The sequence below is a fragment of the Corvus moneduloides genome, chromosome 25 (assembly GCF_009650955.1).
Source record: "Corvus moneduloides isolate bCorMon1 chromosome 25, bCorMon1.pri, whole genome shotgun sequence".
NCBI lineage: Eukaryota > Metazoa > Chordata > Aves > Passeriformes > Corvidae > Corvus > Corvus moneduloides.
This window is the reverse complement of record NC_045500.1, coordinates 3,710,351-3,726,691: the sequence shown is the minus strand read 5'-3', so window position 1 is coordinate 3,726,691 and position 16,341 is coordinate 3,710,351. Positions and strand designations below refer to the sequence as shown.

At 43.8% G+C, this 16,341-nt stretch overlaps 1 protein-coding gene and 1 long non-coding RNA gene across 3 annotated transcripts; one reads left to right on the top strand and one right to left on the bottom strand.

Annotated features, from left to right (window-relative positions):
• The first annotated feature begins 74 nt into the window (after nt 1-74).
• On the top strand, nt 75-15,919 carry JHY (junctional cadherin complex regulator). Of its 2 annotated transcripts, none has more exons than XM_032133975.1 (9): nt 75-126; nt 1,509-1,920; nt 4,009-4,483; nt 8,509-8,619; nt 10,589-11,175; nt 11,901-12,156; nt 13,966-14,046; nt 14,663-14,785; nt 15,524-15,919. In XM_032133975.1, the coding sequence occupies exons 2-9, from the start codon at nt 1,532-1,534 to the stop codon at nt 15,725-15,727; spliced, it is 2,226 nt and encodes a 741-aa protein (XP_031989866.1). In that variant the 5' UTR covers nt 75-126; nt 1,509-1,531; the 3' UTR covers nt 15,728-15,919. The 2 variants fall into 2 exon arrangements, with proteins under 2 accessions (XP_031989866.1, XP_031989867.1); XM_032133976.1 differs by lacking the exon at nt 75-126 and adding an exon at nt 804-828.
• On the bottom strand, nt 1,101-16,341 carry LOC116455744. Its single transcript, XR_004244462.1, has 3 exons — nt 16,256-16,341; nt 2,787-2,880; nt 1,101-1,868 (listed from the first exon to the last, which is right to left on the bottom strand). It is a non-coding gene; the product is annotated as an uncharacterized LOC116455744 (long non-coding RNA).

Here is a 16,341-nt window from a genome sequence, read left to right as displayed (position 1 = left end):
CGCGCTTGGTAGGTGCGGCCGGCGTCCTTCGCGGTTGCCGTGGCAACGGGGGGGGGGGGGGGGGGGGGGGGGGTGCGACACGTCCGGGAATGGGCCCGGGACCGGGAATGAGCCGGGAACAGACGGGTGAGAGGGACAGGGACAGGGAATGAGCCGGGAACGAGCCGGGAACAGAGGGGTGAGAGGGACAGGGACAGGGAATGAGCCGGGAACAAACGGGTGAGAGGGACAGGGACAGGGAATGAGCCGGGAACGAGCCGGGAACAGAGGGGTGAGAGGGACAGGGACAGGGAATGAGCCGGGAACAGACGGGTGAGAGGGACAGGGACAGGGAATGAGCAGGGAATGATCCGGGAACAGAGGGGTGAGAGGGACAGGGAATGAGCCGGGAACAGACGGGTGAGAGGGACAGGGAATGAGCCGGGAACGAGCCGGGAACAGAGGGGTGAGAGGGACAGGGACAGGGAATGAGCCGGGAACAGACGGGTGAGAGGGACAGGGACAGGGAATGAGCAGGGAATGATCCGGGAACAGAGGGGTGAGAGGGACAGGGACAGGGAATGAGCCGGGAATGATCCGGGAACAGACGGGTGAGAGGGACAGGGACAGGGAATGAGCCGGGAACAGACGGGTGAGAGGGACAGGGACCGGGAATGAGCCGGGAACAGAGGGGTGAGAGGGACAGGGACCGGGAATGAGCCGGGAATGAGCCGGGAACAGACGGGTGAGAGGGACAGGGACCGGGAATGAGCCGGGAATGAGCCGGGAACAGAGGGGTGAGAGGGACAGGGACCGGGAATGAGCCGGGAATGAGCCGGGAACAGACGGGTGAGAGGGACAGGGACCGGGAATGAGCCGGGAATGAGCCGGGAACAGAGGGGTGAGAGGGACAGGGACAGGGGAGAGGGGACAGGGAGACGGGACAGGGGAACAGGAGGGGAGAGGGACAGGGACACGGGAGAGGGGACTGTGACTAAGGCACATTTCAGCACAAAACATTCCTTTTCCTCCCTCCCACTTCACCTTGGGAATGTCTGGCAGTGCAAATGACTGCTGAGCGCTTCAGCCGAGTGTAAAGAAAACTCTCATCCTAATTCAGAAAGAGCTCCAGTTCTCAATGTGTTCCCTGTCACACCTTCTTGCTGCTTTTACGTGTCCAGGGGGTATAAAGTTGCATAAAGAGAACAAACAAAATTCATTTTAACTCTCAAAAGTTCACAGATAACAGATGCTTTGCCTCAGCTTCATTTTCTTTGTCGCAAGCTGGTTCTGCGTTCTTTATTGCCATCAATAGTGGAGATTTCGTAGCAATAAATCCTGTATTTGATATGTAGAGACCTTGATAGTACTGCTTAAAGGAAAATCAGTGGGACAGATGAGAAGAAAGAGTTGTCTGAACAACAGAAGGTCAAATTCTGAGCCTAAGCCAATGGCAGTACCCAAAACTCAGCTTTTAAATATTATGACAAGGTAACAATGTTTTATGTTTGTGTGTTCTCCAAACACAGAGCTGGTGTGAGCCAAACTCGGGATGAATTCTTCAAATGTGAAACACATTTCAGTCTCTTCCCCACACACTTACAACATGAATAACATCCATGTCCCTCCAAAAGTCCTCATGCCACCCGTTTTCCAACCTGCGAGTTGGGAAAGGGCGTCTGGAAGGGATGGGAGCTCTGCCTCCAGTTCGGATGATTCCCAGGAATCCGACTCCAAGAGCCTGGCAGAGGAGAGGCAGTACCAGCTGGGACTCCAACAGAGGATCCTGGAAAACGAGGGGCTGGTAGGGCTGGATCCTGATGACATCCTGGAGGATGACAGCTTGGAAGAGGACAGCTTGGAGGAGATGAGTTCGGGAGAGAAAGGAGCTGAGCATGACACAAATTATAAAGGAAAACAAAAGAATTATGGCAGTGGAAGGTAAGGTTTAAACTTCAGTGGAGTAGAATAATTCTGACACTTTAAAACCCTGTGTTCCTCAATGCCACATTTAAACATTCTTCAGAAAGCATTAACTCGGTACGTAAAATAAAATTGAATATCCTGTCATATGCGTGGAAGGTTTAACCCTGGATAAATTGGGAATAATTCTGGAGTTTAAAGGGATTACATTAAACCCGAAGTAATAACAATGTGCAGTTTCCATTTAATAGTCTACTTAAAATAAAATGACAAACAAATGAAGGCTAAATGATTAATAGCATGCTTTTATTCACCTCCTCAACAAGCAAAATGGCCAGTTATTGAATATTTTATTGTGAGTGCAAATGATGTTAATTGTACTAGAAACATGCTCTAATTTTTAGTAATTTTTTTGGACTGAATACTGTGCTGAATGCGAGGCTCTTCATTAGATGGAAATTTGATTTTATTTTGTTTGAACTTAGCCCAGTAAGTACTCCAGTGCAGTCCATTAAGCAGAGCAAATATCACAGCATATACATATGAAACCCCCTCTCTACATCCATTACCAACCTCGGAATTTGAAGAGGAAATGCTGCATCTGCTGTCTGCTCACCACACTTTTGTTGAGGAGCACAGAGTCCATCTAACCTCCCCATCGAGCTGGGGGCAGGAATAAAAGGTGCCCTTTTTGTCTGGGGATGATTAGGGATGAAGGAGCTCTTCACACTCATTTTGTCTCCGCGCGGTGACCTGGGCTGAGTCCCACAATTGGGTTCTGTGCACACATTTCAGCACAAAGGGGCTCTTTAGCATTATCCTCTGCCATTTCAATCATTGCAATTAGCTCACATATTTCTGTACTCACTTCAAAACAGCCTCACCTCGTTCTGTTTACCTACAGTGCCTGCCAGCTGGGAATAATGATGTTTTCCCTGCTGGAAATCAGCTCCAGGATACCGTGGCACCAATGCTCACCTGGAAAGCAAAAACAAACAGATTATTTTGTTATTAGGAGCCACTTGAAACATAGGCAGAGGCATGGAACTCACTGAGAAAGGGGGAATAAATGATTTAGGGAAATGTTAATATCATTAACTAGGCCACACTATGGGGAATCCAGCAGATTTCTTTAATAGGAGCTGAAGAATCAACCAGATTTCAGTGCCTGTAAATGTCCCTCTGGCAGATTCACCAAGAAACCAGGGCTGTGCTGCAGGTCCAGGGAAGAGAAAAACAGTGTTAAAAGCTTTTTTCTCCCTCATTCCTTCCTCTTGCCACTGCCTGCACATCTCTTGGAAGCCTATTTGGATGTATTTGACTCCTGTAGTTGGTTTTCCTCCCATTGGATCAGATCTGAAATCAGAAATTGGATCAGTTGTGGGGTTTTTTAAGGCAGAGCATCTGGCTTTGCTTTATGACAAATGTGATTCAGAGCAAGAATTTGGCAACTCCTTAAAAAAATAGGCAAACTCACAGATCTCTCTGATTTGTGTTTTCCTACTCTTATCTCAATCACAGCTTGCTTTATAATAAAAAGTGGTATTAAGTCTTTTATAGACGGAGTTTTTTATCAAAGCATCATGGTGTTTCATGGGAATGAGAAGAGAAAATAAGAATACAGAGCTGGAGGCTATTCTTGCTTGGACAGCCTCAAAGGGACACTTGAGAGACTGATTTTACCAGGAATTTCACTTTTATTTCACTCAGCAGAGTCTTTGAAGAAGGAACAACACAAGCTACCTTTTGCAGACTGTATAATTTTAAGGAAACAACAAAATAATGCAATTTATCGTTTCACCTTTTAGCTGATTCTGCTAAGATTTACAATTTCTATGCCAAATTTGGGATAATGATTGTAATCCACTGTGATCTGAATGGGAGATCAATTTATCATTCACTGATGATGAAGATTAAAAAGGAAGAGGAAGCCTTGCCTAAATTTTCTCCTAAAAAATACTTCATAAAACTGTTCTGATCCTGATCCCATACTGAACACACTGAAATAATTCATTTGGCCACAGCAGGACCTCTGTTTACACACTGAAATAATACAGAATTTGTACAATTTATGCAGAAATAATTTGGTGTTTGTTTTTTAATTAGGAAAAAACAGCCTGTGGACAAATATTCCAACCTGAGGTACAAACCTCACTGGAAGAGAACAAAAAAGGGAGCAGAATTTTTTAAGGCAGAGAAAGCATCCCAAGCTTCTGGAGGAAGCAGTGAGGACTTCTCACTGGATTCATTTTACCTCCATTCTGATGGCTCCTCAGAAAATAATCAACAGGAGGCAAAGACCCAGGATTCACTCTCAGAATTATTCAGCTTTCATGGAGCAAATGTTGTGGCCAGCAATGAACCTGATGGGCCACAAGCCAAAAGGAGGGAACCTGCAGAAGGATTTCATTCCAGAGATAATCCTGGCCGTGCTTTTCCTCCTGAAATTCAACAAGATCCACCCCAAAGAGCAAGAAAAAACTTTGTGAAGAAAAATAAACGGACTTTAGGGTTAAAGTCAGAGAAGAGCAATTCCTACCTTGAGCTGCACAATAAGAAGCAGCAAGTTCTTCACAGGCAGGTGGGTAAATTTATATATTCCCTAATTTGTATGGGCTAAGGTTTGTCTGGAGTTAAACTCTCAGCTGTGCAGAGGAGAGAAGCAGATTTGAAATCCACCATGCAAGTGGCAACTTCTGATTTCCAGGGAGAATCTTTTTCACCCTTTATGGAATAATTGACAAATCTCCAGTTACTCCCAAGCCCAGTGATGGCCACATTCCAGCTGCCTGTTGCTGGCCAGGAAAGTGGCACAGATCTCACACTAGTTTTTAATCTTGATGCTTAGGAAATTCTGTCTTCCTTTCCTGGCATCTGCCTTGGCCCTCAGCAGTGGTTCTTTTTATGCTGCCTCTCATTTTTTCTGCTTGGCCAACATGAGTTTGATAATGATTCTCTCTAATGCTAATGGCTTATTCCAGGTTTTGGTCAGTGGAGAAAATGCAAAATTGGGTTGGAAAGATCCCTAAAGCCCATCCCATCCTACCCCCTGCCATGGGCAGGGACACCTCCCACCATCCCAGGCTGCTCCCAGCCCCATCCAACCTGGCCTTGGACACTGCCAGGGATCCAGGGGCACCCCACAGGGTGCCAGGGCCTGCCCACCCTCCCAGGGAACAATTCCTTCCCAATATCCCATCCAGCCCTGCCCTCTGGCACTGGGAAGCCATTCCCTGGGTCCTGTCCCTCCAGCCCCTGTCCCCAGTCCCTCTCCAGCTCTCCTGGAGCCCCTTTAGGCCCTGCAAGGGGCTCGGAGCTCTCCCTGGAGCCTTCTCCTCTCCAGGTGAGCACCCCCAGCTCTCCCAGCCTGGCTCCAGAGGGGCTCCAGCCCATGGAGCAGCTCCATGATTTCCTCTGGACCATGCTTGCCTTGAACTCAATGAGATTTCCATGGGCTGATATCCCAAGCCTGTCACGATCCCAGACCAAATCTGATATTGGACATCAGCACTTGTGTCTGGAAGTCCTGACCGGCTGCACAGTGTCAGCCAACTTGTGGGAAGGTTCGAGTGGAAATGTAATTACAGTTCCTAATGAACCATTATAAACGAGTTTATTGCTTTCCCTTGCTACTTATTATGCAGAATGGGAAGGGGGGGATCACTGAATCACTCCACACAGAAAATTCTTACCTTGGAAAGCTCCAGGGACTCTGTGCTTCAAGTGACACCTCTGCCAAGGCTAATGAAGAGTTGACACAACATTAGAGGGAATTTTCTGACTACATTCCAGTGGCAGGAATGATGGACAAGATTTTTTTTCTAGCAGAGCTATTAAGAGCACTTGGTTTTTTCAGTTCTAATTTGAATGATGGTAAAAATAATGAATGTAGATGGATGCTGATTAGAGCTATGTTGATATGATTATATTTTCTATTCAGGGAATTCTGGAAATCTTGCCTATCCAAGTGCTGGAGACAGGGATAAGGACTTCATTGTGCAGACACTGTTCAAAAATATGAAATAGGCAAAGGAATCTGTTAAAATCAGGGCTATGAGATTGTCTTGCTGCAGTGGCCATGGGGACAGCAGAGGTGTGACACAGCAAGGGCCGGGCAGTGGGTAGGGAAGTGAGTTCCTTACCTGGACAAGTCAATACAGCTGCAACTGCTTGTTTTCCAGCAAAGTTGTGGACTTCCCATCCCTGGAAGTGTTCCAGGACCAGGCTTGGAGCAACCTGGGCTAGTGGAAGGTGTCCCTGCCCATGGCAGGGGGTGGAACAAGAGGAGCTTTAAGGTCCTTTCCCACCCAAGCATTCCATAATTGTGTGATTCCACGAGCAGCATCACCACCTGCTGTCAGCCACCTTTGGATTTGCTGCAGCACAGGCAGAAGTATTTACTTATCCCTAACCAGGATATCCATGGCTCAGTCTTGTTGGGAGGGGTGAAAAAAGGCCTGAGGGGAGCATCCTATTAAAATGAAAATCCAGGTGCCAACTTTGGTCACCTCACCTGGAAAACTGCATCCAAAGTGCAAAACCACCAAGTATGTGCAGAAATAAATGAGCCACATGTCACCAGTCAAACTGTTGTTTCCTAGACTGGATTATTTTGAGCTTTGCAGGGGGTTGAAGCTGGATTTATTGATTTGCTCACTGCTGGCTGCCAGGGGCTGGGGTGATGAGGGAGTGTTTACTGTGAGGGCAGGACTTGGTGCACAGCTGACATAACACGAGTTAAAATATTTGCAGCCTCGCTCTGCAAGATTTACAGCTGTGCTGGATGTACCAAAACACACCAGAAACCCGTGCTGATCTGTATATTTACTAATTTCTGTAGCATTTTATATAGCACCAAGTTCTTTGCAGTGTTGCCTGGTTCTTAACGAACCCCATGATGAGCTTCTCTGAGAGAGAGAGAGAGAGAGAGAGGCAAAAAGAGAAGTAGTGGCCCAATCTAGCTCAGCTGTGCTCAATCTGAGTTGCTTTCCTACCTCCAAGCCCCTTACTTCAAAGCCAGGAACATAATGTACAATTTTTTAATGGCTCTAGACCAAGGCACTCAGACTCTGTGTGCACTGAGCCTTCCCTCGGTGTAAACACCTAATCAAGATTGCCTGTGCTTCAACAATAGCAGCCAAATGCAATTCGAGAACCACAAGCCTTTGAAGTCCTCCCTGCAAAGGCTGGTTTGCCAGTCTGGGATAATGACATGCCATGATTGCTGTCTTTGTTGTATCTTTTCAGTGGAGAAGCAATTATGGGCCTCAATTTAACAGAATAGGCATTACACAGCTTATGATTCTCAAAATGCAATTTCATTTGATCATTTTCTCAATTTGATTGGTATTAATAGAATGGTTCACAAAAAAAAAAAAAAAAAATGCTGGCAGAGGTTGTGTCCTGTTCCTCTTTCAAAGAGATAACGTAGAAGTGTGTTTTACCTGCCCAGCACTCCATCCATGCACTGAGTCAGTTGGTTCCACCAAAAACATCTTATTCACTGCAAAGCTCTGTCTGTCCACAGCTCAGGAAAACCTCTGTGGTATTTTTTAATTTTCTTGTGAATTTTTCCAGTCACAACTAATGGGATTTGCAATGTATTTGGAGCTATGAGGTCACCCATAAACTCAGCAATAAACCCTGCCCACCTTTTCTTAGCTGGCCTAATCTCTTAGGCCCAAAGTGAGAGGTTCAGCTTCCCACATTTTCTTCCCACTGATGATTTGCAGTTGATAATTCTCTTGGTCATAAATATGTTCTCAGTGCAGGTTTTCCTGTGGGGCTACTCTGCAGGGGAGCAGAGGTTCCTGTGCCACAGTCCCCTATCACAGTGACACTGCCCAACACACTTCATCAACTACAATACTCGGCAAGATAGTTTGGGACAAAAAATTAAATTAAAAAAACGTTAAAAATTGTATTTCCGGCACTGTTATAGATTAAAAAAAAATTTAAGTATTTCAAGAAAATTTTTAATTATTGCTATATTTACAAGGGTGTCACCTGGCTTTGTGCAGTGCCACCAACCACCCTCAAAAACTTGCTCCAGTTCAATTTCCAGCCGTGGTTATCCCACAACTGTGGCCACGTGAAGATATCCTTGTTTGCGAGCTTGTTTTGCCGAGCTCTGTGCATTCCATGCTTTATTTCTGCAGCTCCTCGTTGTGCTTTTCACCCCCCATTACTGTGTTTTGCCAGCTTTTCCTGCAAGCCTCTCTTGTTGAGGCCTGGGATGTGTCTGATTGCCTGGCCAGGGATGGTTTCTGGTTGTTTTTCTGTTATTAGGTGCATCCAGTGGCTCTCATAGAAATGGAGGAGCCCAGGCATTTGAGAGGTACAAGAAGGTTTCTGTGCTGCACACTTCTTGCAATTTTCCTTTCCTTTCTTCCTCTTAAAAGTAGAAGGAATCCTCCCTCCCAGCTGTGAGTTGGGTTTTGCTTCTTTTTCTCTTTTGGCCGTTTCTCTCCTTGTTACCCATTCTACAGAGCCAAACTGTAGCATTTTCATTTTAATAGGATGCAAATCATTTCTCATCATTTCCCCCAAGATTTTGAAATCCTTTCATCTGGTTGTGCTGTGACCATGAACATTCTTGGTTTTTAGGTTACAGATCCTACACCAGCTGATGAAGAACCACTCCAGGGCGTCCCAGCATTCCAGACTGGGAAGATGAAGCCTGAAGACAATGGGTACCCAAAAGGACAGCAGCTCAAGGTTCCTTTTCAAGAGAAGTTGATAACTGAAATTCAATAGAATTTAATAATTGAAATATATCTATAAAAGCACTGAATTTGAATGTTTAAAACTGTCATCTTGTTGCTTTTAAAGTCCCTATTACTGACAAGAAATCCTTAAATATACCTCAATAGGTAATCACTATCATTTAATGCATGTGTGCTTTATATACTGAATGCATTTAAAGCAAAATGCCAAGAAATTCTGAGCTCACAGCATCTATTATTATCTATTATTATCTTTTTAGGAGATTATTTGGTTGATAATCTAAAATTACAAACTAGTACGTGGTTGTGTTTGATGGCTCGGGAGGGTTCTGAGCCAGAACTTCACTGTTTGTGCCTTATTTGTCCCCTAAAATTAAGGGGGAGTTAATTAATTAATTACCAGAAACCAGAAAATGTTCCAAGCAGAAGTTGCACTCGCTTCCTCCACACTCCTCAATCTATAAATCTGATTTATACTGGCCTTCAAACCAATGCAGTCATCCAGTCTTTGGAGCAATAAAGGGACCAGGTTATCATCACTGATAAAAAACCCAGGGTTATTATTGGCAAACCCAGTTAGTCTCTGTGTGCTGCAAGGATCTGAAGTGATCAGGCACTGTTTAAATTCTGGAATTTCAAGACTGGGATTTGCAGTGCTATAAAATACAAACAGGATTTTATGCTGCTGTTCACTGGGAAAGATTTGCTTTCTCCATGGCATTTCAGAATGAAGTAGGTATTTATTTATTTCATTGTTTAAATGGGGAAACATTGGCCTGCTCCCAGTTGGGCTCTGGCCAAAATTATTATCTATTTAGGAGATTATTTGGTTGCATTTTCTGGTTTATGGCAATTAATTAACTCCACCTTAATTTTAGGGGACAAATAAGGCACAAACAGTGAAGTTCTGGCTCAGAATCCTCCCAAACCATCAAACACAACCATGTACTAGTTTGTAATTTTAGATTATCAACCATATAATCTCCTAAATAGATAATAATTTTGGCAGGAGCCAAACTGGGAGCAGGCCAAAATAGATAATTCCACAGTGTGCCAGGACATGAAGCTCCAGGAGTCAGGATTCCAAGGGCTAAAGCTCTTCCCAAAACCTCCTGGAGTTGTGTGGATTTCACATCAACCATTAACCAGTTATTCTGAGTGCATTTGCCCCGTGCTGACTGCAAGGGTTGCTCACAAAAGAACCCCAGAGGGACAGGAGGGTGGGGAGGAGGATTTCAGCCCTGACAGAGATTTAATGGGCTGAGAATGGATTTGTGGAATCCAAGTCTTTCCTCCAAGTGGGCAACACCTGATGCTGTAATTGGAAAGTGATGAATTTTAATGAATTTTGCGTTTAGAGTGTGGCAGTTTGGCTCTAAACAGTAGTCCTGGTGTGCTTAAGTTCTTGAATTTTTATCATCTGGGTTATATTTATCAGGGAGGAGTGCTTGGTTTAGAAGTAAAATTATTGATATCATTGGCATCAGTCTGTTCTACCATGGGCCAGTCTCACAGTGTGTACAAAGCCATTTTTCCCTGAAATTTGGTACATAAAAAGCAAGAACTGATTTGATTTTTGGAGCATTTTTTCCAAGTGGTTGACAGGGAGCTACCACCAGTCCACAAGGTTAGACCTGGGCACTTCAGGGCACCTATTTTTGCACCTCATGCAGATAAAACTCCCTCAATCCACATTTACCACATCTGGTTTGCATCTGCAGGGACCTGTTTTTATCCATTAAGCAAAGTCTTGATGCAGAATTATTCACGGTGCAGCACCTGAATAACGTCTCTGCTTCTGTTCTGGACTGAGGGTTCCTCCAGATTTGAATTTTGGGTTAAGTCCAGCCATGAGCAGGGTTAGATGCAAGCAGCATGGAGGGATTTTGATGTGTGTAATGAAACTTCTTAAGGAATATCTGAAATCTGAAATTCACCCAGCTGTTGGTAACTTGTTTCAGGAGCAGCACAAGTTCTCCCAGACAAGTAAAACAGAATCCAACCAGACTCTCAATGGAAGAGCTTTTCCAAGGAACGACAGCCAGCAACTCCCAGGAGGAGCAGCAGAAGCAAAGTCTTGGCACCAGCAAATCCCAGGATTTCAGGCTGCTCCCAGTGCAGTGGAGCAGGACAGCAGCACAGCGCTGCAGGAATGTCTGAATCCAAGCTCTTCTGTTGGCCCTGGCCCAGCAGAAAAATCCAAAACTGGCTTAAATAATTTCCCAAATGCAACTCACCCAGATTTTACCACATCTACCTATCGTTTTCTCCCAATATTCCGTAATTTTAACCCAGCAGAGGATTTATACCCAGAATATCCCAGCAAGGAGAGCAAGAAACACCAGCATGACTCTCCACATGGAATTCCACGGCAACACTCAACCAGCCACATCCCTGGGCAGCATTTTTCCAGGGATAACAGCACTGGTGGCCAGGCACATCCAAAATTCAGGAGTATTTCGTCTATTTTTAATGCAAGTTTTCAAGAAAGGGCGAAGGATCAAGCACCACTTCAAGATTTCAAAAATCATATTCATGAGGATAACAGGTATCAGCACAGTTGGTGGTAAGGATATAAGTGATAAAATGATGTTATCATAACGCTGTGATGCCCAAAAAATGAACAAATGGACAAGAAAATGCTTTAAAGTCTGAAGTATAAAGTTATCTTGCTACAAACCTGCCGTTATGATTTGCTACTAATTGAAGATTCATTGTAGCTACTGCTTTTTAAATGTGGCATGGGAAAAGGACAGTTCTGTCCTCCAGACATGGAATTTTCCCCAGTTGAAATTTTCCTTCTAGGAGGCCGGGAGGAAAAGTTTAAAATACAGATAGGAAAGGGCATTGTGCATAAATTGAGAGTTTGTAGCAAAATTGGCTTTTCAGGGTGAATATCCAGGGTCCATCCTGTCCCTAAAGGGGAGAGCAGGAAAATCCTGAGTCATGTAGAATTTCACCTGTCTTGATTTAAAAAAATGAAGTTTTTATTTCACATAAACAAATAATTCTTTCAGTACTCAGCAGGCCTGATCCAAAGCCTTTCGTTGGCTTCAGCTACTTTTGCATCAGGTTGAAATTTCAAGTTTTTCCATTTATTTTCCATACACTTGGGTGCAAGCAAAGTCATTTATTGGGAAATCCCTGTCTTCCCATCTCCATGTTCCCATATTCCATGTTCAGGTTGTTTGTTGAACTCCCTGCTGTGTGTAAATTAAGGTTTTTTACTCTTTCCCCCTCATTTTTAAGGCTTTTTCCATGTTTTGTTCACAGTTCGCCAACAGCCTCTTGTGGAACCTCCCACTTTACAGAAATGGAGCAACATCAGCCAGGAATTTCTGGTTTAAGAGATGATTTTGCTGACAAGTGGTTGTGGAGTTTGCTCCCACCTGCCCTGTCCCAGGTACAGGGGGGTTCACAGGGAGATTCAGGAAGAGCTGAAGGAAATCTGAGGAAAATGAGACGAAGCAACTCAGAAGGATCTCTCCTGCCAATGGAAAAGCAAAACCAGCCCAGAGCCAGCAAGAAGGTGAGAAAATAGATGTGGGTTGGGTGGTTTAAGATTTCTATGCCTCCTCTAACATTTTTCCTTAATAATCCAAAGTTCTTTGTGAAAAAAAAGTGATGAGAACAGAGAAATATTTCATTGTTACAGGAAGCACATGGACACCCAGCAGAGAAATAAAAGTCATGGAACAAAGGTAGAAACAGACACTGAAATCATTTTAGTCCAAAGAGCAAATGGATCCACCAGCTCTCCCTGGGTCAGTCTGGATTAGCTCCGGGGACACACAGAGCTGTGTTTGTCCCATAAGTTATCCACAGATAAAATTATTTAGGATCAGGCTGGAGCAGCAGGCAGCCTGGCCTCAGATCTGAGCCATCCATTATCCTGCTCATGCTCATTTGCTGGCCAGCTCAAATCTCCTGCTTTCCAAGGGATTCCAACCCCAAACTTGGAGGATTTGTAAAGCTAACAGCATAAACATTATTCCAAGCGTCCTGATGATCCCATTTGGGTCCTTATTAAAACTCGGATCTCTTTGTCTCCTCTGTGTGTCCACTTTTCCTGGTGTCAGCACTTAACACAGCTGCAGGGGGACACCAGAGAGCTGTCCATGACCAATTAAATGTTTAAGAAGTTTGCTTCAAGTCTCAGGGCAGACAAACTAAGCTGGAATAATTATTCCTGTGTTTCATCCAGGAGGCAGTTTGGGTATTGCTGCCTGAGTGCCTCTAAGAAGAATTATCAGGATTATGATGGTAACTGAAGGGCAGATTTCCTTCCCTTTCTGTTCAAACCTTTGTTTCTTGTCCTGTGTTTGTGGCAGTTTTCTCACGCTTCACATGTGAGGAATGCACAGAGAATCTGTTTGTGTCTCCCAGGAAAATCCAGCTTTTCCTCATAAACAAATGCACTCATGCTCATTGCAAAAGCAAGAAAACCCGGGTTTTGTGGGACACAGCTAAATGTACTCCTCAGAGTGGCTAAAATCAAAAATTAGTGAGTTGTAGCATGTAAGAGTAGGGATAGCTGACACAAAGAACCCTCAAATAGGAAATTTAGTGCTTAGAATTCATTTCTCTGCAGTTGAGTTCGGCTTGAACCTGTGTTTTGAAGAAATGCCCACTTTATTTGCATACAGCAGTTGGTGTTGCTGCATTATTCTGTGGGTGAAATTACTGCAGAGCTGATCACCATGAGCTTCACTGACAAGCATTTAAAACATAATTCCCTTCCAAAAATAATCTAGTGGCCTTGAAAGAGAATAAAAATATTAGGGAGATACTGGGGCCTTTGTGTAATGTCCTGAAGGATTGGAATGGCATCACCCATCACTCCTGCCTTCACTTGTCAAGCTTTGCTGTGCAGCAAAACATGGATTTTTCAGCTGTCTGTGGACAACTTTCCAGTGCAGCTTTGAGAACAAGGAAAGGTTACTGTCACCAACATCACTTGATAATTTTTGCCACCAAAATCGGGTAATTTTATCTTTTTCTCTTACAAGAGTTTCTTTGGAGTCTCTTTCTAATCCCATCAAATGGGTGGCTTTGAGCTGTTTCAAAATAAAGCTCACAAAAGGTCATTCTTGATTGAGAAAATATCAGTTTGTGCTTTGGATAATTGGCAATTTCCCACCTGGATCCAAAGGAAATTCTGTGTCGTTTGACTTGTGCCATTAACTCAGTCCTGTTGGCCACTTACTTTAAATGAGACGTGCCAGGGGTAAGGCTGAGATTGCAAATTAAATCCTGGAGTTTCCACTACAAGACTTTCTTTAATGAATCTCTCTGTGAAATCACATCAAGGAAAATCTGTTTGCTGTTTGTTTTTCAGGTGTGTAGCTCAAAATTCTACATCAACCTGAATATGAAGCTTGGAGGCCTCGGACCTGACTATGAAGCAATCAAAGAGAAAGTGAGTGACCCAAAAGTGAATTCAAGCAGGGGAGAATGGCAAAGAAATCACTGCTGAGAAGCAATTTATGATTATCTGGGACTTTATATCCTTGGCTAGCTGGAGATCCTAAAGGAAAATTCAGATAGAAGGAAAGACAAGTGTCCTGGGGATAACTTTAACCTTCTAATTTTTTAAAATCCAGAAATAGGAATTAATCAGGGCTAATTGCTCATCAGGAAAGGACACGCTCCTGTGGCTGAGTTGCCATTCCCAGTGTAAAGATGCATCAGATGTTCAAAGTGGAAGTAAAAGTTGTGTAAGCACAAGAAAATATCTGGCTGCACTCTGGTGAAATGGAGACAGATTGCTCAGGACATTCAGAATAAAGATGGACCTGTCACATTTCTGCTGAGCTCCATCCTCCATTCAGTCCAGGGAAAAGCTCTTAAGAGGGAAAAGCAACTAAAAAAAGCTGTGCCATTTATCAGGGCTTCCTGTTGTGTTCTGCTGAGGGATCAATGGCAAAGCCAGGTTGAACAGCAGCAGAGGTGGGAACGGAATATTGGTGGGAAAAGGGTTTCATTGATGGATCCCTGAGCCATTTAATTCCATAGCCCTTTTCTGCTTTTCTCAGAAACAGAAGCTAAAGCTGCAAAAGGAATATTCCAGGCAGATTAATGAATATAACATGAAAAATATTACTGTGGTTCAGAGGTTTCCTGCAAAACCCCAGGTGTCATCGGTGTCCAGACAGAAGGTGAGAACTGGGTCCCTTTAAAGGGTATTTCTGCAAGGTGGCAAGTGACAGCCACAGGCTCCAGGAACAAAGCTGTGGAGTTCAGTATCAGAATTCCTCAGTTCCTTGCATTTGTTCTCAAACCTAAACCACAAGGAGACAAAACTGCATTGTTTGGGTTCTTTTAGGAGACTTCCCAGACACTCTCCCACCAGGAACATGAGATAATGCAACTCCCCCTGGAGACTTAAGAGGTGCTTCCAAATCCACACAACAAACACAGATCCCAAACCCCATCCCAGGTTAAACCAGGGCTCTGCCACTTCTGGGATTTCTGTCATACTCCTTCCATTCCCTGTCCAGGACAGCCTTCCATGTTCCAGGCATCACTTTGCTTTTTAGTTTTGATAGTTCAGTGCAGTAGAGCCTGAGCTTGTCCTGTTCACCTGCAAAACTCCTGCCTGAGGACCAGAGCTTAATGAGACTGGGGAAAAATGTTTATAAATTTATTAGATTTTTGTTGCTCTTCCTTTTTTAAAATAAAAACATTTCTTCAGTGTCGAAGGTGGCCTTCAGTGGTGTCAGGAAGCAAATCTCAGCCTGGGTTATTTTGCAGTCACCACTGAAGCAATCTGGGATGGAATTCTGTCAGAAACAAGATCAGGAATTCAGAGAAACCTTACTCGACCCACCTAAATATTCTTGGAAATGTTGGCCAGGTTTTCTCTTAATCAGTTACCCCAATTTTCCTGGTTTTAGGCTCTGGAATATGCCAAGAAGATTCCAAGACCAAAGACCTTCGTTACGAAGCAACCAGACCAAGAGGTGAAAGAGGAAAGGGCTCTGCCCCAGGCTCCAGCTGGAACCAGTTTACCCCAAATCCCATCCCTGGAATCTTTGTGGAACAGGCATGAGAAGGAGAAGGAAGTTGTGGCTGCTTTCAAAGCCCTTCATATTTTATAGGTGTTTGGGAAATCTTAGCGATCTCTTCAAGGCAAAAATGCCTGAATTGTTTTATTTTGAGCCATTATGACCATCACATCTTGATTTCCCAGCCCACTGAAATTTAAACTGCCTTAAGCCTAACCATTTTTAAATGTTAGAATTGGTTCTACCTGTACCTATTTTGTTTAATAAATTGACCATTTGCATTTATAGCACTTTAAATCTGGTCCTCTGTTCTTTTTCTTTGAACTAAATAATCCAGAAATTGCATCTTTCAGAGCAATCAGCTCCTGCCTTGTCACAGCTGGATCATTTTTAAACATATAAGCATACAGACATAGCTACAAAACATTAAAAATAAACTTCTGTTTCATCTGATCATCTTAACCCAGGCAGTATTTCTCTTTCTGAAGTGCAGATGAGACTTTTGGCCAGAAATAAAGGCAAAAAAAACCCCATTGCTACTAAAAAAGAGAACAAAATTATGCACCAAACGCAGCAGCTGGTAATGACACAATGTTAATTATTGAACTGTTACTCTGTTACCTCTCAGTGAAGACTTTCCACATCAAGCCCAAAATGTTGAAGCTTCATCTGGGACAGGAAAATTCCAAACAAGTCCTGGCTGAGCA

Excerpts from the sequence above, each read along its gene's own strand:
- JHY (XM_032133975.1), top strand. The coding sequence starts at position 1,532 with ATGAATTCTTCAAATGTGAAACACATTTCAGTCTCTTCCCCACACACT. Across the intron at positions 4,484-8,508 it reads AGCAAGTTCTTCACAGGCAG|GTTACAGATCCTACACCAGC; the intron begins GTGGGTAAATTT and ends CTTGGTTTTTAG. Across the intron at positions 14,047-14,662 it reads ATGAAGCAATCAAAGAGAAA|AAACAGAAGCTAAAGCTGCA; the intron begins GTGAGTGACCCA and ends TGCTTTTCTCAG.